Source organism: Patiria miniata, unplaced genomic scaffold (assembly GCF_015706575.1).
Source record: "Patiria miniata isolate m_02_andy unplaced genomic scaffold, ASM1570657v1 HiC_scaffold_21, whole genome shotgun sequence".
In the NCBI taxonomy this organism is placed as follows: domain Eukaryota; kingdom Metazoa; phylum Echinodermata; class Asteroidea; order Valvatida; family Asterinidae; genus Patiria; species Patiria miniata.
This window is the reverse complement of record NW_024037060.1, coordinates 3,249,565-3,270,729: the sequence shown is the minus strand read 5'-3', so window position 1 is coordinate 3,270,729 and position 21,165 is coordinate 3,249,565. Positions and strand designations below refer to the sequence as shown.

General features: G+C 39.1%; 1 protein-coding gene across 1 annotated transcript; it reads right to left on the bottom strand.

Moving 5' to 3' along the window:
- Positions 1–791: 791 nt before the first annotated feature.
- LOC119729472 lies at positions 792–15,754 on the bottom strand. The gene is made up of 3 exons (XM_038202038.1): positions 15,629–15,754; positions 14,279–14,512; positions 792–4,008 (listed from the first exon to the last, which is right to left on the bottom strand). Exons 1-3 carry the CDS (start codon positions 15,639–15,641, stop codon positions 3,911–3,913), a joined length of 345 nt encoding a protein of 114 aa, XP_038057966.1. The 5' UTR covers positions 15,642–15,754; the 3' UTR covers positions 792–3,910.
- Positions 15,755–21,165: the final 5,411 nt, after the last annotated feature.

The window sequence follows — 21,165 nt, the reverse complement described above, 5'->3', positions numbered from 1 at the left end:
TTCTTATGCGCGTTTGTACCAACACGCAACAGTATCAACATCTTAAGACGAGCTAAGAACGTGACTGGTGGTAATACTGAATAATAAACTTATTTGGATTGCAAATAGTTGTTTACAAAAATGGCCAAAGTGCATGGTTGCATTTTCCAATTACGGAAATGCCTGAGGGCATGATAGCGATTGAAGAACCGGATGCAAAATACCTGAAAGAAAATCCACAGCGAGTAATTCTAGACCAGAAAACATTCAGCTTTTAATGAAACAACTACATTGAATACGCACAGGAATTTCCACCATAATACTGAACGGGTAAGTTCGGATACTGGACGTCAAATCAGCCGTTTCCGCCGCGCGAACGGCACAAATTGAAGGTCAGGAACGAGACCAATGCCACTGACGAAAATCTCATGACAGGCTGGTCGATGCGACTAGTACGCCCAAGGCGTTAGGAAATTGATTTGGTGGCGTCATTTGCATCATTTTGGTTAGGAGATGCGAAGTGATAGATTCGGTGATTCGATTTCGTCATACCGAAGCTGTTAGACATTCAGGGTGGAAAATTTATCACCCAAGTCCTGCGATTCTCCTCATCCCCCCCCAAAAAACCACGGGCTGTACAAAATGATTAGCTTGTCAATGCCATTCGCGATTTACAATGGCACTGCAAGTGATCGGGATGAATGATAAGTTATTTAAAACTGATGCCTCTTCTCTCCAATGGGAACATCGACAAATAAGACAGTTACACGTGGGCAATGAAGACGTATATTTGTTAAAACAGAATTGATTTATTACTCGAGCTAAAAACATCGGGTTTTCTCTTGAGAATATTTGTTAGCACTGAAGCAAGGAATGGCGTAAAGGAAAGTTTGTAATAATTTACAATTAACATTAATTTTGCACTTTTTTGTCTTCGTTGCTAAATTGTAAGCATCCAATTCAAGTAACTGGTAACAAAGTTTGATTAGTTTAAAAGGGACATGATGTAACTGTTATATTTAACCTAGTTCACAATGCTACTCTAAAATCTTAGTATAATTTACACAATTATTCTTGCACGCATAACAAACCCTGTCATCCATCGCATTAGATTATTTCACCAGAGCTACAGGCAATCAAGTAATTTCTGTTAGCACCTGTTGCTGTCTTTACTTGTTTGTATCTGGACTATGCTATAATTATCGTTAACTGTCGACAGGAATTGCTCATGAATTTTCAAACAAAATTGTAATATCCAAAAGAAGGTTTGTCCCTTAAGCACCTCAGATGCATTGGATTTGGGTTCACTGTTTCCTGTGATAGTGACTGTTTGCCCTGTGCCATTTACAAGCACTATTGCCACACTATGCAATGTTGTCATTTTCGTGTAAATGTAAATCTTCAACATTCTTTTCAATTTTTTTTCCCAAGAGGCCAGTCGCCCAGTAAGCTTTCTCACCATGGGTGAAAGAGAGATGTCTCGCAGTACGAAATGAATTTAAATTGTGCATTTTCTTTACCCTTTGGCAATGCCAAACATCAGCAGGGGCATACATTATGGAAAACTGGCACTCTCGTAGATATTTCCATTTAAATACGAACGTATACCTCAATGCATGCTGACGCAAGTTTCTTTTGCTTTGTTTTTAATGAAACACCATGAAATTTCTATATTGGAGCTTATATGTACAATGGTTCAATAGTGAACCTAACGAGTTAATTTTAACATCGCGTCTATTTATTTTGGTAGGGTATATTAACGTCAAGTTAACCGCTGAGGCTTCACGGTATATCAATAATGGTACAGCGTACCATCGTTGTTTGTTTAGGTCGGAAGTCGGCGTCACCTGACTGCAATATAAACAAAATGTCACATCTTCGATATAGTTCAGCTTTTAAACAACGGAGGAAAGATGAGGGGTTCGCTATCAATCTAGAGCAATTTGCAATTTATTGAGTTATTGATCAATGACATTTCGACCATCAATATCAATCGTGTGTAAAATATTGGGTTAATTTCGTCAATCTGGGATCTTCATCTTGCTTATTTTCGTCGAGTGTAGCATTACTCGACATCTGATTGGCATATTGTCTTTTCGGGTAACTTCATCAATCATATTTGCGATAAGGATTAGCAGTGTGGTTGCGGCATTCATGAAAACTTTTTTTTGGGTAGGCGGGGGAGGGGAAACATGCAAATGAAAATGTGTCTTCTTTTTTTTTTATCGCAGAACACCCCTAGAGAGTGGTTTTCAACTTTAGATACTCTCATTCCGTTTTTGCAAAGTTTGCACTGTTGGCAAGATTTCCAGCCCCTTTGAGTTATACACGCACGTTTCGATTTGAAGTGGATATCGCGGATGGCCGTTCAATATTTCACTCTTACTTTGTGTGACTGCATCAGCGGCAGTTCACCGGTCAGTGTTAGCTAGAGGAAGTGCTCGACGTTCAGGGCCTCCCAGCAATGAATATAGAGGGTACATTTACACGTCCCGAAGTTTGCCCTTCCGTGGACTAACAAGGTTACCGAGTCCATATAGCCGCACGCGAGTAATAATTTATTCCTGTTAGGCTGGTCAACCATTGCCATTCCCCCCCCCCCCACATCAATCCATCTATTCAATGTGGTTGTAGCCGTCCTAGATTAGAGGTTACACTGAGTAAGTTTCTCTTCCCTTTGATGCACTGATCAAAATACTCAGATATTATGTCCAACATTGTCATCCACTTTTCAGAATGAAGCGTGAAGGTGCGTAGGGGGCTGGGGTTGGTTTTGGCTTACGTTTACTTATTCCTTGATTATGCATGCAAAAGACACTATACAGCAAAGGCGCAAAAGTACGCGTTTCAAAGAAATTATTTTAAAAAAAATCATCACATTTTAAGTCTTCTAAAGAACTGTGTATGGACAAGTATGTAAACTGACAGAGAACCAAGCTAAATCTATGTGGTACATGTTAGTCTCTTTATACAACTGAAAACAGAGAAGCCTAGTCCAAGTTGAACAGCTTAAGTGATAAAACGACCTTTGTGACAATTGTTGGTATCAAGAGAATGAGTTAAAGTTAAGTAGAAGGTACAAAAGAGGTCCCCACAAGAAATAAATTCACCAAATAATTACTTGATTGTGTAAACAAATCATCAGAAAAAAAGGTATCTAGTAATTTACATCATTACGCACGAAATTGAAAAAAACACCTCTCTACTTAAATTTAACATTTTGTTTACCTTCCGTCGAGAAGACGGTATGACACATAATATCACAATAAAACAAGTTATTTTTACATACTTTTGAGCTGTTTTCCTTGCGACAAGGTCAAATTCATTCGTATATCCAAACTACTGAATTGTAAAAAGATACACAGATATTAATTGTTTTTAAGCGTCTTTTGGCAGATTGTGCGTTTGTGGCGCTTTAATATGACTGAATCTTAAGATTTTAGATCAAAATAAACACAAAACAGCCAAAAATTCTCTGATATTTAAATTTGGACAAAATGACATTACCCAAGGAGTGTGTGATTTGTTTGGTTATAAGAAAGCTATTTAATTAATTCAAAATCAGTTTTCTGTTAAGGTACCGTGACAATTTAGATTAATATGATATCATTGCTCTTTTTTTCCCCAGTACATCAACTCGACAAGAAAGAGAGGGATTCAGTCGTTAAAAAAAAAAAATAAAAAAAAAAAAATGGCGCACCTTTAAAGTTACACAGAGTGTAAAACGAATTTTTGTCGTTTGCAAATATAAACTTAAAGAAAACATGTTCGTACTTGTGGCATATCATTTTCCTCGAATCTCATTTGGTATGAGCAACAGACTGAAAACATCATGTTGTCTGCAAAAAAATTTAGAGCAGTGGACTCGTTTTAAACTTAAATCTATACCTTTTCCATTCTATGTTTTCGGGGGGAAACTCAAATCTCATCATCAGTTCCGGGGAAACTTTGGTCTTGTCATTCGTTGCCTCTGCGACCTCCAGAGGGAAAACGGGTCGAAATCAAAAGGCGTCTCAAAAAATCCTTCGTCTGCAAAAGAGAAATGAAACAGGTGAGATAAACTTACTGAAACGATTGGTTTAAATACAAGAGTACAGCGCAAGATCATTTGAAAAGCCTTTTTGGGGGAGGGGGCACAATAACTACTTCAATAATCAAGAACACTGCACTATAACGTCAACCTGAAGATACTTGCTTACGCATCAAATCACCTCAAATTAACGATTTTACGTCCGGGGAGGATGATTGATGGTACAATCTGCTTTGTGCTCCGAGTGTGACTATTTCGCATTGACCCTCATTGGGGCTTACAAACCGGGTCGAAGTATAAATGGGTAATTTCAATAAATGAGGTCCGCGGAGAGGGTATTGAAATTATTGTATATGTAAATAAAAAATTTGACACGATCGAGCTAAGCGTGTGGAGATAATTGGATGTAATTAAGTTTGGGGAAATCAGAAATTATAGTCATTCGATCCTTGTTAAAACCTTGGTAATTACTTTTTCAGAAAATGAGTTAAATAGCATACTTCACTTGCACAACAAGCACGTACTGCGGCCAGAATTCGAGGCGAAGGCGTTTCTTGTTATTTTCCCTAACTATTCTTGGTGGCAGACAGTCAGACAACGACTAATTCGATCACATTGGCACTCAATAATTGTTATCGATTGAATCATACTTCAATCGCAAGTCAGGTCAGAAGCAGTGAAGGATTTACACTGAGGAAAAATACAGAGGAATGCCTTCGTTTCAGATCATAAGTTTGACTATACAGCTTGTCAGTTTACTTGAGACTTGCTGACTAGAGATTGACTCTACATGTATAGTAGTTGACTCATAGTAACTGACTTGCGATTGACTTGGTTGCAACTATGACGCACCTCATGACGTTAAGAGTGAGCATCTTGACCCCCGTTGAGGAGGCGTGAGGTTGGATGGCGAGGTGGTGAGGTGGGATGTCCTCACCTCCACCTCACCTCCACCTCACCTCCACCTCACCTCCACCTCACCTCAACCTCACCATCCCATCTCACACCTCACCTCGATGCCACCTCAACGGGGGTCAAGATGCTCACCCTAAACTAATCATATCATATCACAATTATCTATACATCATTTTGACCGTACATTTTCGGCTTAATAATAGTATTTACATATCCGAAAATGCTATGTAAAAACAATAACACTGCATGAGATTGACTGAATTTGTCGAATATTTTGGATTTTTAAGGTTGATTATTGTGGTTTAAATGGGCAAATTTGTGGTTTGAATTTTTCAATCGCTCCCAAGGACGTACATGATTGTAAATCACAATAACTTACTTTCAACATTTTTTTTCTGAAGGACGTTTTTGTCGGATGTACGTTTGGGAAGACCGAAGTTGATTTTTTTAACCTAATCATCATCCCCCCTCCCCCAAAAAAATCCCTTAAAACTCACACTCAAGGTGTATAATAGTGGTGAAAAGGTACAAAGTAGTATTTTTTATAGAAACTTTTTTAGCTGAGCATTATTTTGCAGACTTTAGTGATGTTCTGGAGACTACAATACTCTTACAAACTTGGTTCAGAAACGAAAGTTCATCGTATGCAATTTAATGGAATATGATGGAAAGAATGTTTTGATTAAGACGTTTTAAAAATATTTTCTTCAATAACCAAACACTCTCAGCATGATAAAAGTTATAACGCACATCTTTTGGCAAATAGCACTGGACGGAAGTGAGTGTGTTGTTTAGGATGCGTGTCGTGTCCAGGCAGGTGACCGGATCAACCGCTTGAGTGGAGTCTAAACAGACTCTAAAAATCCGGCTGGAAAGATGCCGCAAAATTAAGCCAATTTCTACTCTCAACGTCTTTTTAAATGCTGCCGCAATTGGTCCAGATTTCCCGCCGCCCAGCCCGTAAAGAAGGTCTAATTCGTGACTTTTTTTGAGGGAATCGTGCCTTCTTTTGGTACACCCTTTGGGAATTGTGTTGCTTGCCTGAATGCTTTCGTTCACGCCAGAATGACCCTGCTCACGCCTTACCAGTACATGTTCTGAGTGTTATTCCTTCGGCTCAGGCTGAATCGACACGCACTTTGAGCTCGAGTGGACCATTTCAAAACACTGCGGTGGTTGCACTTTTTTTCAACCGTCCTGAGATGAAGTTCAATTATGAGCTCTGATCGGTGCCTGCTTTTCTATTTATGGACCATATATATAGAAATTTCAATGTGGCACTTGTTCTTGCATAGTGGCGTCATACCTTAGAGTTTGTCAGACCAGATACGGCCAAATGTGGCACTGGACACTGTTGAAACAAGTTAATTACATTGTCCCTCGAAACACATTGATTTCTTTCCTTTTACAATTAAATTATTTAAATTATACTCTTCCTAGAATTTTTCTTCTTTTTGTTATCAGTGATGTTCTTGAGGTCTATTTACATTCATTTGCATCATCTGCTGATGCTGGGGAGTTTACATTGGGCCTTAAGTCAAACAAAATTAGTCAATTTAGTGCATTCATCAGCTTGTTATATGCAAACGAAAAAGCATAATAATGCCATCATTCACGAGCGAATTCAAGGCCCTTTAATGTAGGCTAATTGGTTTTTGTGTTATCCCGCCTTTCAGTTTTATCCGTAGCGAAGTCTTGTCCTTTTTATACTGTAAGTCTAGTCTGTTTTGACACCTATGACACCACTGTTGACGGAGGTGCGTTCACTAACATTGGTGTAAGCACTCAGGTGTCTTTTCGATACACTTGCGCTTTTCTTAAGCCTCGGGATTCTTGTGGCTTGGGCTGGATCTGAGGAAACAGCAGGATTTGAGCATGGCTCAAGAAGGCTCTATCAATTTCAAATCCATTTGATAAACGACACAAGAAGTATACACGGTTTATCAGGGGCGGATCCGGGGGGGGGGTTAAAAAAATACCCAGCTCTGTCAAAAAAAAATGTCAAAGAAATATCTTTAAAATACTCCACCTCCCCTACTGTGACACCCCCAACATATTATACTGGTAATAATGTCCGATTGTTCACAAAATACGGACAGAGCCAGCTTGGTTAGGGGGTATTTTTTACACTATTCAGTGTAATGTTAAAAATCGTCGGATTTGAACAGCGCCCAATTGAAAGTACGGTACGAGCCCCCTCACCCACCCCCCTATTATTTGTCGGAGGCCAAGTGTCTGGAGAAAAAAACCTGTCTACATTTCAAATTTGTTTGCTGATGAAAACTCCCCACCCCCCCCCCCCCCCCCACCCCCGCGAAAATACCTATACCCGCCCCTGTGTATAAACAGAGTTGGGTAATTACTGCTGGGCAAAGTGATATACCTAACAGTAGTCTGAAATTACTTTAATCGTTGCTTAGTCGGGTAAAAATTATCAAATTTGGGTACAAATTTGCCCCATAGTGTAGGGAGTTGTTTTATTGGGTAAAATTGGGCAAAATACCAACCCATTTGACAAATGGTGTTTTTAAAAACGTATTTGAATGAAAACCTCCAAAGGCCCATGCAATGTAATTCACAATGCACCTTTGTGTCCCATACATGTATTCAACCTGAAAAGTTTCAATTTTTATTTTGCCATTTCCAAGGGTATTTTGGCGCCTTTTTGGTTGGTATGTTTTCCGAATTTTCATATTCATGAGTAAAAGGGTGATGTCATTTTAGGTAGAAACCTCCGTGTTAAAGCTATTTCAGCACAAAAAGTTACCAGAATTTTGGATATTTTGCTGTTGTAAATTTCTTTGGTGATTCGTTGTTGTGTCAGTACATGGCAGTAAGCCAATGAGCAAACTTTTCTCACAAAATGTTTTCAATGAGCAGATTTGGATTCATCTATGAGCAAAAAACCCCTAAACTGAACAGTGTCTTCCTGAAATGACATCACAGCAACAGCACCCTCAGTTGTCCGGAAAGGCGTGGACAAGTTGCACAAAATGTGTTCTTAAGAAAAATTCACTTCATGGACACTTTAAAGGCAACATTCTTTTCAACTCCGTTAAGAATGACATATTTACTAAGGATTCCTCTTTTTTGGATTAACAAGTTGACATAAACAAATTGCCATTGTCTCCACAAAAATTCATTAAAATAATGGATTAAAATGCAATTTTGAAGTGGCATCATAACCTTACACAAAATAATTGTCCATTAAACCTCATTTTGTAGAACAGCGTTTAGTAAGGATTTGTCTTTTTGGGGGGAATAACATGACATAAACAAATCGCCATTGTCTCGACACAGGTTCATTAAAATAATGGATTAAAATGCAATCTTGAAGTTGCGTCACAACCTTACACAAAAGAATTGCCCTTTAAACCTCGTTTTGTAGTATCAATATCTATTGATTCGGAAATAAGATGTACCCCTTTGATGAACGGAGAAGAGGTAGAAACCTCGGCATACTCCGGAATGAGGATTAAGCACACAGCTGGTAATGGGTTTCTCTGTTTACAGAACAACTCGTTGGTAATTCTTTCATCAATGCCACGTCCGCGCTCAATTCCTTTTCTCTTAATATAGGCTCTTTTGGGAAGACTGGAAGGATTTAGCATAATTATTTGGAAGGCTGAAACAGATTTCAGATTCGAGAAAAACTGGCGATGAACAGTCCGTCTAGGGAATTTGAGAGAGTGAAGTAATTCCCTACGTAATGGGAATTACGTTGTTGGTAGTCTCTTTCCAATTGCAATTCCTAAGCTGAAGGGCGCATTGTAATTCACTCGTTGCATGATGTATCACTGTATTGAATCGCACTTGCAAAACAAAGTCTCTTTCACGTTGTAACTATGTAGGTAGTGCGATTTATCCTCATGCATAACATGAGGTCTGCACTTTACAAGAAGAAGATGGTTGCAAAGCTTTTAATTCAGAATCCAACCAAAGCTTGCTCCTTTTTTCACACTAGTTGTGTAAAGGGCCAATACTATTGGTTTCCCTGTCATTTAAAACAAACGAGGTAATTTTTTTTCGCAAGATGTGCCAAATAGTGAGGCATAACGGAGGCACAGTGCTTGATGCTTCTTGTCATGTCCAACGTTGGTGCTTTATGTCGCTTTCACAAGTGGTTCGCAGGGGAGACCATTTTGAAAGTGAACGTTTGATTTAAAAATATTTTATTTTACTTGATTGCTCTACTTACAATTTTTGAAGTAAGATCATTTATTAAACTAGCTAGCATGATGCTTTTTTTTTTAAAGAGGTTCAAGCTCGTTTCAACAGGAGATATGTCAGTTTGACTGCTGGCAACATTAATTACTGGCTGTAATGATATGAGAACAACGCAATCGTCGAGGTAACAGAGCTGATTTTTGTGTGTGTGGATAATTATTGATTAGGTGGACGAGTGCCCAAACAAGGCACGGACTACCGACTTCCGCAGGCGCATAAATTATAATAACAGTGGTGAAAGGGCGAAGAAGGGGCAATTCCAGTACTAATTCGTGCGACTGGTCATTGTGGCCAAATGGCGGGAACTAGGTTGCATTATTTGGCGCCAATTGCAGCTGTCCTAGTGTCCAAGTGATGAATTACGGGCTAATGGCTTGTATGATGGTTAACTCTCCAATTAGCGTTCAAACTTGAAGTTCACATGTTCTCGGACAGGAAGCTGTAACCACAGGACTGGAATCAACTATCAAACGGCCATTGCAAATCAAGTGTTATTCAAATGTTCATTATTCTAAGCATTATTTCATATAAAAATGTACTGCCATCTTCAGTGAAGCATTTGGGGTTTTTTTTAACGATTTTATTTGTAATTTAAGTGAGCGTCTTTAAACAGGGGCGGATCCAGCTATGCCTGGGGGAGGTAGCAGGCATTGCTACATTTTTCTACATGATGTTCCTTTTTCTTCTTCTTTTTTCTTTTGGCCCAAAAGAGGGGGGGGGGGGGTAAGCTTAGACTTCCTACCCCCAGATCCGTCACTAATAAAGAATTTTCGAGTAAAAGCGGCCATTGTACAAAATGCGATTGGTGTGATTTCAGATACCTTAAACTTTCAAAAGCTAAAAGTCACCATTATATTACACCACAAAACACAGTTTGTTTAAATATTATATTTAATACAATTTTAATTTTTTTTTTTAACTTAAATGAATGTGTCTGTACATGCATCTTATCGGCCTCAGGGGGAATGTCCATGCACACGCATTACACAAGATGTTGCAACATAGGCACATGTCTGCAGTGCCCTTATCTAATTTATATTTTATCACCCCAGGGTTTCATAATCAGCGTACAATTCAATAATAAACTTACAGGATATCACTTCCCGTAAGTGAACAATCGATTATTTCGTCGGCTGCTAGCATGCAAAGTCCTGTATTCGGGTATGCATTAATTTGATTTGACACAACATTTTAATGTTCATGCGTGTCATTCAAATAAAGTGCTATTCTATTGAATATCCGCTTACACACGAGCGTCTATGATAGTCGCGCAGACTCGGAAATTAATTATGCAAAACAAGATGATTCTGACCAATCAGCGGGCGCCTTCTATATACCTTATTCATGAGGAGGTCATTTTTGGTCGGGTGCCCAGAATCTAACATATAAATTGTAAACTGCTGAGATTGAGTGCATCTGTCGTGCCAGACTACATGTATTTTATGATCATAATGCGTGCCAAGCCTCACTTTCATTTTTTTTTAATGTGATGGCTTAAAACATTGGGGTATGTTTAATTGCAAATTTTAAACGATTCATCAGAGCAGACTAGTATTAATTTGTAATGAACTTTTATTTCATAGCTTTTTGTACTCCAAGTTCCAAACATGAAGAGTTTACTTCGCTTTCAATTTAATATGGCCGACTCGTTAATAAAGTCCGTTGGGTCTTCCGTAACCCGATGTTGTATTACAAAAAAAAACATGGCAGCCAAATTGACCAATCAATAGCTTAGTCCACATTTCTGATAGAAATGACGTCACAGTTCTGAAGTCAAATCTGATTGGCTGCACGCGTGGTCTCATAGATTTTGCATGCTGGGATATATCAGACGTTCGTTGTGTGGCTCTACACAAGTGAATGTATGTGATACTCAGACTAATAAAGTGCAGGCAGTCGTCGCAATGTTTTCTTACAGAGCAATGATGCAATGATTGTTTTAATGAGAAGAAACAATTATATGAATTAATTAAAAAGATATAAAGCTACGATAGCACCAAGAGTATTATCCTAGGAATGTGTCCACTTTATATGTACATATTTTTTACTTCCACAATCTTCGTTTGCTCTATGAGTTTTTTCCCACACAGACGACTCTAAGCTCAGCCCGTCCAGTTTTATTCACAGTTCCTATATAAATTACATGCTTTGGCTTGCATGCGTGCCAATGTTCTCGCTATGGCACTCATCGGAATTTAATTTCGAGGACCCAGTTGAATTATGGATACTTTTGACTGTTATTCTTAGCTAACATGATTGTTCACTCGAGTGGGTTCGGGAGAAAAAAACCTGGGAATCGCGTCTATAACGGTACCGTGCTTGGAGAAGCAGCTGCGGGCGTTCATTACCATTGAAGGTAAGTGGTCGAAGAAACGAAACATGATTCCAACTCGAGAAAATATCCACAGGGATGGACCAAATGTGACGAGGATTGGCCATTTGTGTAATGACGTTTCTATAACGGTTAAATCTGGCGGCGGGATCGTTGTTAACACGCAAGTGTTAAAATAACCAATCAATAGCCCGTGTATGGGCAATTACAACGAAGAAAAGGGGAACAAGAGCAACCGTCGTTTTGATGTTGGTTGTTCAGTGAGCTTCAGGACATTAAATCATCGAACCAAAATGTGTTTTTCGTCTCACGGGTTTTGCTGACATACTCGTGGCTCCTTAAAAATGCCTCCCCTGTGTCCCCTGTTAAATCATCTGAAATGTAGAGGCTACATAATTTTCTCTATATCTTAAATGTGGAATTTTCATTGCATTTCTGAGGATGTATGTGTATATAATTTTAAACAAATCTGATGTTTTGTTTACATTCGCTTTATAATGCTTCTAATACCTGCGTATTTTTACTTTCCTTTAATGTCTGATTTAATTTTTTTTTAAATTGTTTTCGACTCTGCAGCGCCACAATCATCAAAAATTCTACTTTAGTTTGGCAATTAATTCGTGTCTTTCCGCGCCACCACTGTCATATTTAAGTTATGGATGAGAACGTCGATGTACTTAACTTGAGACACGCTTCACTTTTATAGGTCAGAAAAACGTCATCTCTGCTTTATGGGACCCAGTTGGTAATGTCCATAGAAATGCCGGGTTTTGTTTTTGCTATTAAGGATAAAACTGCTTCCGTAGGTTTCTTCCACGCGTATGGTTATTATATTGTTAACAGGGAGCTATACGAACATCTGTCATTTCGATGTCCATATGACGTGGTTTGAGTTCCCGAGAGATTTCAATTAATTAGGGAGCCTACGTCATCTCTATTGTCTCCGTTTTGGGATATTTGCTATAGAAACGACGTTTATTGTGGAGAGCGACGGCACATGGAATACAATCAAGAAATGCTGAAAAGGGAAATTCAAAGAAGCCGTCCCAGGCATGAGAGAAATTAATGGCTTTAATTCGCTTTCTATTGATACATCCTCATGTAATTTCATTGTACTTATCTAAATATTATATCTATTACTGCGATGCACGAAACATGCTATGGTAAATAATAATGAAATGCATGGAGATGGTTCGCATCATTGCTACACGTATGGTAGGTTTTGTGCATGGCAAAATCTGTTGTGTGAGTGATGTTCACGTTTTAACTTTTCATGTCAATCTTTGCAACATTACTTTCTCGAAATTCTCTCCTTTCGCAGTAGACATAATTACACACAGTAGAGCTATCAGTTGCACTATCAATCCTAAATTTCATGGCACCATACACAGAGTTGGACAAATACGAAATATGCTTATTTGACTCATGTGCGTCTTGAACTTTTGACTAGATTGCCACCATGTCCATGGTTGAATATTACAGAAAAAGCATCAGAAAGAAATGCATTTATCAGGGGAAGATACAGGTTAATTAACCAAAACATTTCAAAATGGATGCTACTCTTTGAACTTAAGTGTATCGGCGTGACGTTGTCAAGTGACTTCGAGCATGACTCACTCCCTACATGACATGTGTATGTTTATAGTTTATGACTGTATAGCGCACCAGGAGCAGAGTGGCAGATTTAGGAGACCACCACCACCACGAGGGGTGTATAACTCAATCGGTATACAACCGGAATATTGCTATAGAGATCACAGGTTCAGAATTTACACCTGCCAATTCCATATTTATCAAAAATGTTGATTTTTTGATAAATGCTGACTGTTGTGATGTGGGATATGACATTTTAACACCCGAGGGCCGCGCGCATAGCAGTGCATATACATTGTACTAATATACACTGCGTTGCATATATTAATACTGCAACGCAGTGTATATGAAGTAAACAGTTATTTTTTATAGACTGGACTGGACACGTGGACGTTCTAGACCAATGAAATTACAGTTTCAAGACGCGATAAATAATAACTTTTGATTACCAAAAAAAGAAGGGTGCTTGCAATGAAGGTCTTATTGTTAAATACAGTTCTTTCTATATACAAAAACAGAGAGGGGACACCTAAAATGTCTGGGAGATATATAGAGACAACTTTTGGCATTCGGATCTTGTGAGTGAAGAGGCTCATGAGATGGGGGGGGGGGAGGAAGGGTGGAGACAGTTGTTCTTAGCCACTGATAACAATTTTAAAACATCAAAAGAAAAACCAATTCAAGAGCCTCCCTCGGTGTCAAACACTGGCAGACTGGTGGAGATCAATGCATTAAGGATGAATAGATTATTTTGGTAAACCAACAGTGTGGTGTTTCAGAGGTTGTAAATTCCTATCCTTAGTTAAGTCACTTTTCCATGTTCCCCCTAATTATTGATTCGAATCACTGTTTGGTTAGTTTGCACTGTGAAAGTTACGAAGTCAAGTGGCAGGTAATAGAGTACCAGTGTGACATTCTGGAGGTCAAGGGTTCGACTCCAACCAAAGTTTTCTGTTCGTTCCAATGATATCTGACTTAATTTTCATTAGGTCATATACCCATTGTGAAAGTCATTAAGTCAAGAGATATGCGACATTATAGTCATAGCTCATTTGGTAGACCGCCAGTGTGGTATCCTGGAGTTTGCAGGTTCGAGTCCGACTTTAAACCTTTTTTTTTGTTCAGACAAACAAATAAGGTCAACTATGTAAGATGTCACGTCCACTTTATACAGGTATACAAAAAATAGCAACAATACTTACCATCAATAACAGGTTTGGCGGCGCCCGTCTCCTCTTCCCCAGGGTACTCGGGCGAGATGCCATTACTGTCCTGCAGGAGTACTTGGTTCCTTTTAGCGTAGAAGGATGGCTTGGGTAAGGCCCGCGGCCGGGCTGGGTAGGACTTGCCGTAGCGTATGATCAGATCTGGCTTCTGCCCGTAACACGTGTGCACTGCCACCAGTACCAGTAGCGCTAGAAGAACGCAATAAATTCCTGCGTTGGGAACCCCCGAAAAAAATCAATAACGAGAAAATTAAAAATCGAGTCATTGTTTTGACAGCTACGGCTTCTCTTATAGATGAGAGGCACACATTGAATAAAGCATGCTGCTTGAGACACTAACATCATCATTTATGTTCTATGGCTGTGGCACGCCATGTTGCAAACAACCATGATCCTTACTGACATCAATTTACCATTCCTTGGAGAGCTTTGTAAAGTCAGAAGTCACGAAGTGATCTTGACAGACCTGTTCTATATTTACCCTTGCGGCGTCCCACAAAATATTTGGTACTCTCACTACTTATGAGGTATATTAAAACAGGTCTCGATAATCAAAGGTTTATTTACAAAGGTACACATTAAGTACGGATAGTGTTGTGCCTTAATTATAGACCCATCGGATGTAAGAACTGCAGTGAAGACAAAATAAAGGTTTTGAAAATCAGCCAACGGAAAGTGTTACAAATGATAATTTTATGCACCTGAAAATTACTACAATTGTGTTTTAGTGCATTGATCAACTCGATAAATTGACCACCCAATGTCCAGTGGGTTGGTTGGTTGATGTGCGGTGATACATTAATTGTACAACACAAACAAATTTCATATTTGCAAAAAAAACAAAACAATATCGATATGATCAAGTATAAACGATTTCGTCGGTGAAAAAAGAACATCTTTGCGTCATGACCAACAAGGAAAGAGTTATATAGCATTAACATCAAATCCCTATATATGTTTCATTATAAGAACGCATTTATCTTAAACCAAAAATGCATTTTGACTACAAAATAAATTTGTTAACGGTTTGGTCAATTTAGAATAAGCACTTCCTTAACATTTCGAAAATAAATTTGGAAAGTGTAAAATAAACTGCACCTACAATTCAACAGATACTACAGTTGGCACTTCCGACATTTATATACAGCGAAGAAATGTAAATGTTGTTACACCGCTGTCCAGTGATTGGCAATACTTAACCGATGCGTGGTAAGTTGCCACGACGCTCCTTAACAAATAAACCCTAAGTGATGAAGAACCTATAGACCACTCCCGATGGGAGATGTTATTTTTGTTTCATGTTCTCAAGCACCGAGTCCACATTACCTGTCCGTTCCATGCCGACTCCGCCAAAAAAACGAAACACACTGCTGACTGAACAAACCAAGTAAAACCTCGACTTTCTGAAGAGCAGTTCTTGCCGGCCACTTATAAGCGTCCTCTTCAGGCTCGCACGTCTTTATGACAGCACCGGTGACTGGCTGGCGGTCTATATATGCTTTTCTTACCAGCACATGACTCAGTTTCCACGACTTTGGCCTGCGAGTCTAAAAACAGCTCGCCTCGTAGGATATAACGCGCGCGACGCTGCGTCTCAATCCGCCAATCTAATTGGTCGAATTGTTCCCCGTCTGTTTAGTTTTCTTGACATTTTTATTGCAACTTAGGAGGTGACGAGTTATTTTTTTGACTGATTATTATTTTGCTCCTTCAAGGAAATGAAAAACATCTGCCGTTTTATATCTTTCCTCACAATTTACGTCAGTTTGTAGGCCTGCGCTTGCTATTAGTCTTTGTTATAAGTTAAGGTGGGGCTGAACAAGATGAATCAATCATTCATGACCCATTTGTTTCATTGAAAGCAATTTCCAGTGAGTAGGGAGACTGGCAAATTGGAACTACATGTATTAAAAACACCCACAAGAATGCATCAAAAAAGTAAAAACAACGAAACAAAGTTAACAAAACAACAGCAACAACAACAACATCATCATCATCAACAAACAACAACAACAACAACAACAACAACAACAACAACAACAACAACATCATCATCATCAACAACAACAACAGCAACAACAGCAACAACAACAACAACAACAACAACAACAACAACAACAACAACAACAACAACAGCAGCAGCAGCAGCAGCAGCAGCAGCAGCAGCAACAACAACAACAACAGCAACAACAGCAACAACAACAACAACAACAACAACAACAACAGCATCAACAACAGCAGCAGCAGCAGCACGACAGCAACGACAGCAACGGCAGCAACGACGACAACAACAACAACAACAACCACCGAGAACAACCTTGGAAAACAATTTACGTCATCAACGGCAATGACGACAACAGTGGCAACAGCAATATCGATTATTTAGAATTCGATAATCGTCAGAAATGCTCATCATCGTAAACCGATAGTTAATATGTTAAATAGTCACAAATGACTGAGATATGTTTTCCTGGCACAATTAAATAAACATTTTCCAGTACAGCGGCAGCTTTGCAATATTAATCAAAGCCTAGATCTAACAAACTAGAACTGAGAAACAACAAAGATCAAAATTAAACGATTCACCTTCAATCGAATTACCCTTAATTACAATTGCCCTGCACAAACCAAATAAACTGGAATAGCTTGAGAATTCACGCAGCTTTTGTCGCGACCTTTTGAATTGCCGTGGTTTTTTTTTTTTTAAAGAGTAAGCGACAATCGTTTCAAAAAAGCGGTAAAAAAAAAATCATTCTTCATAAGTGATTCTACTTAGGAAACGTCGGTATATCATACAAAATATGTTTAATGAATGATGCTTCGTGGATGTTTGGTAAAAACAGATCAACTAGATCAACTTGGTTGTTACTGGATGAAGCTTGGGCCCCTCAAAGTTGGCAAAAAATACAACCTGTTGCTTTAAAAAAAAAAAGTAAGTTCTACTTTAAAATAGCACTTTTAACACTTAATGATTTACAAAACTACTTTTCCCGAGTGAGTCGACGTTCTGATGTTCCTGATTTTTTTCTTTAAAAGGCTCCAAAAATCATTATAAATAAACTTCGGAGTAAAAAGGCACAAAAATTGACACGGAACACATTTCAAGCTATATAAACTCACGCGATTGAGGAGTAGATGACGGTTTTATAGGCTCGACCCCCTCAAGCTATGAGCCAACGCAATGTCAATAACTTAAACCGCGTTGGTGCTGCGAGACGGGGGCATGTCGCACGGCGTTCCCCGTCCCCCTTCGGACCACCTTTGCAGGTGGTTGCATGTTTCCTTTTACTTTGGTCTGGTGGCTAAATGATGACCGCCATCAATAAAGCGAGGCTTGATTACCGTGGACGCGGCAGCTACGCCAGGGGGGTTAAATGTGGCGCGCGCGCCCGCGCAGGGCAGCCGCGCCGCGCGGTGCTTCGGTCTAGCTGAGCCATTACCGATAACCTGTTGCCTCGGGAGTAAAAGTCACTCTTTCCTTACAAAATTTGGATACGTTTCCTGTCTTTCCCCTCGGCATTTCTTGGGCAGTATACAGCAGCTAGTCAACATCTAATTTTCTTCGGTTGTGTTTCCTTGTATAGCATACATTAAACAGAAATAGGAAAAAAACTGTATCTTTGCATAATGCATAGCTTTGAACATTCGCACTTTCAATGCCATAACAGCTAAAAACAGCGTAAACGCTCGAAAAGTGGAGCCTCAAGCACGATTGCATTTATGTACAAACGCAATCAACGTCTTAAGCCCGGTTCATACTTCATGCGAAAGCGAAGCGAAGTTGACGTCATGAAACATTCGCTGCGAAATTCGTCCGAGTTGCCATGTCGTCACAAATTCGCGTTCGCTTTCGCTTTCGCGCCGAGTATGAACCGGGCTTTATTCCAGCAAAACCGAATAATTGGAAGGCTCCGCTAGCTGGAACGGCGCCCAAAGTTCCAAAAATGACCTTTGTAGTAACGTTTTCCATTTTCCGTTTTTATTTGAAAACAATTAACATTACACGATATTAAAGATGTTCTACAAATTGTATAATACAAATGGAGCCTTTTGTGAGGTATTGTCTTGATATTTAGAAGAGAAATGACAACACCATAACGCTGTCAAAAAGTGCGGTGCGTCTATTTTTACTCCGCACGGGATCAGTTTTACCAGGAATACAAGAAGCCCCCTCCGCGTCGATGAAATTTTATCGATTTTAGCTTGTTTCCCCCTATGACTGGACAAGTGTAGAGTTCTAAACATCCCCAGGCCAATAATTGACATGGATTCTAGCTGGAAATGGGTAACCAGTTTAGTTTGGACTTGATTGCTTTAAGTCAGAATGGCTTACAGCAAGACGAAGGCCCTATAGGTGAAGTAAATTGCAATTCAATTTCCAGTGGGAACTTGGATGCGAAGAAAAATGAAAAAGAAAAAAGGTAATAGAAAGGGCCTGTGGGAACCTAGCTAAGGTTTGTGCCAGTTAGCAAAAATTACTGATGCTATTGTAATCACACTTAAGTCTGGACGTAACACTGGAGTGATGTCAACACATCGAATTGTGAGCGTTGAGGTGTTTAGCCACCCCCATTATAAACAAAACAGTTCCATTCGAAAAGACGATGAAATACCATGCATGGCCATGGTGTGTATTTAGCTTTTTGAGCCTATAATTCTTGGTTGTCACCACAGTGTGACAACAAATGGCAGTTTTGTTTATAGCAAATGTCCAAGCTCTTTAGCTTATCGGAAAACAAACCCAAAAATATTAATCAAAAACGCATTCTGATGATGTTATTCTGATATAATTATCAGAGATATTTACTGAGGAATTCGAAGTGGTTCGGTAATAATGCTAAATGGTGATAACTTCTAGCCCTTTATACCAATGACTCAGATCGCATCTCAATAATAACCACGCGTTCATCAGCCCCTGGTAATACCATTTTTCTGGTGTCTTCTTGTTGCCACCATAAATTACATTCATTAATTTACAAGAAATTCCATCAGACAAGTATACCGGCGAATACGCAGGACAGGCATATAATTCAGTACAAAATGAAGGTGAATTTCAGTTGTGAATGGACGAGATCACATTATCTTCGGCAGGACTCAAACGATTATGCGAAAACTAAAATCAGTACCATCAGATAAAAAAATGTATATCATATTTTTTATTAAAGACGTAGCTGCGACTGTGCAGATAAATACATGATGCAGATCCAATGTTGTACACGAGCATGCATCGTGATGCATCGTGGGAGCATGCATATTATTCGTCTCCCGCCAATTTGAATGAACTTGGCAACGCGGGCTTGATGAGGTCATCCCACTCAGGACTTTTCATCGTATAATGAGCGCCATCATGCACGCGTCTTCGGAATTCCATCTTTTACCTTCTTGATTCAAAAATGGTGTTTGCTTGGCCCAGTAATACACAGTGCGGCTCATTATGCGGTTTTCGTGATAGCGACATATCCTGTTGTCTGTTTGCTTTGTCTTACGCTGCTGGCTAATGCATTTCTTTTGGTCGGACATAATTCGGTTTTTAGTGGCATTGAACGCCGGTCTGAGCAGAGCTAATGAAAAAAACCAGGTCATTGTAAGACAGGGTGCAATTAGAAGAAAAATTGTAGGCTTAAGAAAATAAGGACTTAATGTTTTCGACAGTTTTATAGATTACTATTTCAAGATCACTATCAATTTTAAAGATATAATAATTTTTTTTAACTTGAAATATAAAAGGGGGCTTTTCCTTTACTTTCTATGCGGCTCTCCTTGCGCACGTCTGCGATTCTCTGTGAGTCTTAAAGACTTTTATGTGTACTTAGTTTGCTAAACGACCATTATATATAGTCATGCAGCTGTAAAAATATAGACAATATAAACAACTAAACGAAATTGCAATTGTTTGCTTGAGATGACATTATACTGACCACTTTTGGAAATTTCACTAAGGTGAAACCATAGAGATCGCTTAATTAAAGCTTATTAAACACACTCGAGTTTGAAATAAAAAGGTCACAGTGTCAGGGAAAATTGTTCACGGGAGGGGTGGGCACACTGAATCAATTCCAACTAACTAAACAAGAATATTTTAATGGGACCCTTAAGATTCTCACCTTAACTGTGTTTTCTTTCTGTTGAAAGTTCAATCAATATTTCCTAAATCCATTTTCTTTTTTCAAGCAGTTCAACCAGCGTTTCCATTTTTTGATAATGATATCGCACCATTTTTCTAAACAAGCAAAACCGAAATTGCATTTGGTGTTATCTCGTGGGCCGAAAATCCAAAGGCATTTACCAATGCATGCATGGATTTGATACCAGAGTTAATACAGGCGTGATGTGCGAGGAAGGATCCACCGCTGTAGTGTTACATTTACACCATGGCGTGGTGGTTACTTTAACACTGCAGTGGTGAGCCAGTCTGAGACTAAATCAACGTTTCATGCAGACTGTTGTGGTGTTCTTCTCATGGGCGTCGCGGGGGGGGGACAAGGGGGGGGGGACGCTTGCCCCCTCCGGAAAAGAACTGAAAGAAAAAAAAGAAAAAAAAGAAAAGAAAAAGACGCGCAAAGTCATAGTGGTGTAAATTTAATGGGTTGGGGGAGGGGCAAAATGTCCCTGCCCCCTCTAAAACTGATAAATCGAGAATATGTCAAGAAATACAAGAATTTTTTGGGAAAAATATGTTTTGCCCCAATATGATTCTTACTTCTTGCGGCGCATCACGGTAAGCAAATATACCCCGAGTTGAAGATCGATCGAAGTGTGAAGATTATATTTCAAAGTACTTTTGATAAACCTTTGAAAAAATAAAAGCATGCACCCGGATTAGAAAGAAAAGGAAAAGAAACTGAATTTTTGATATTGTTCGA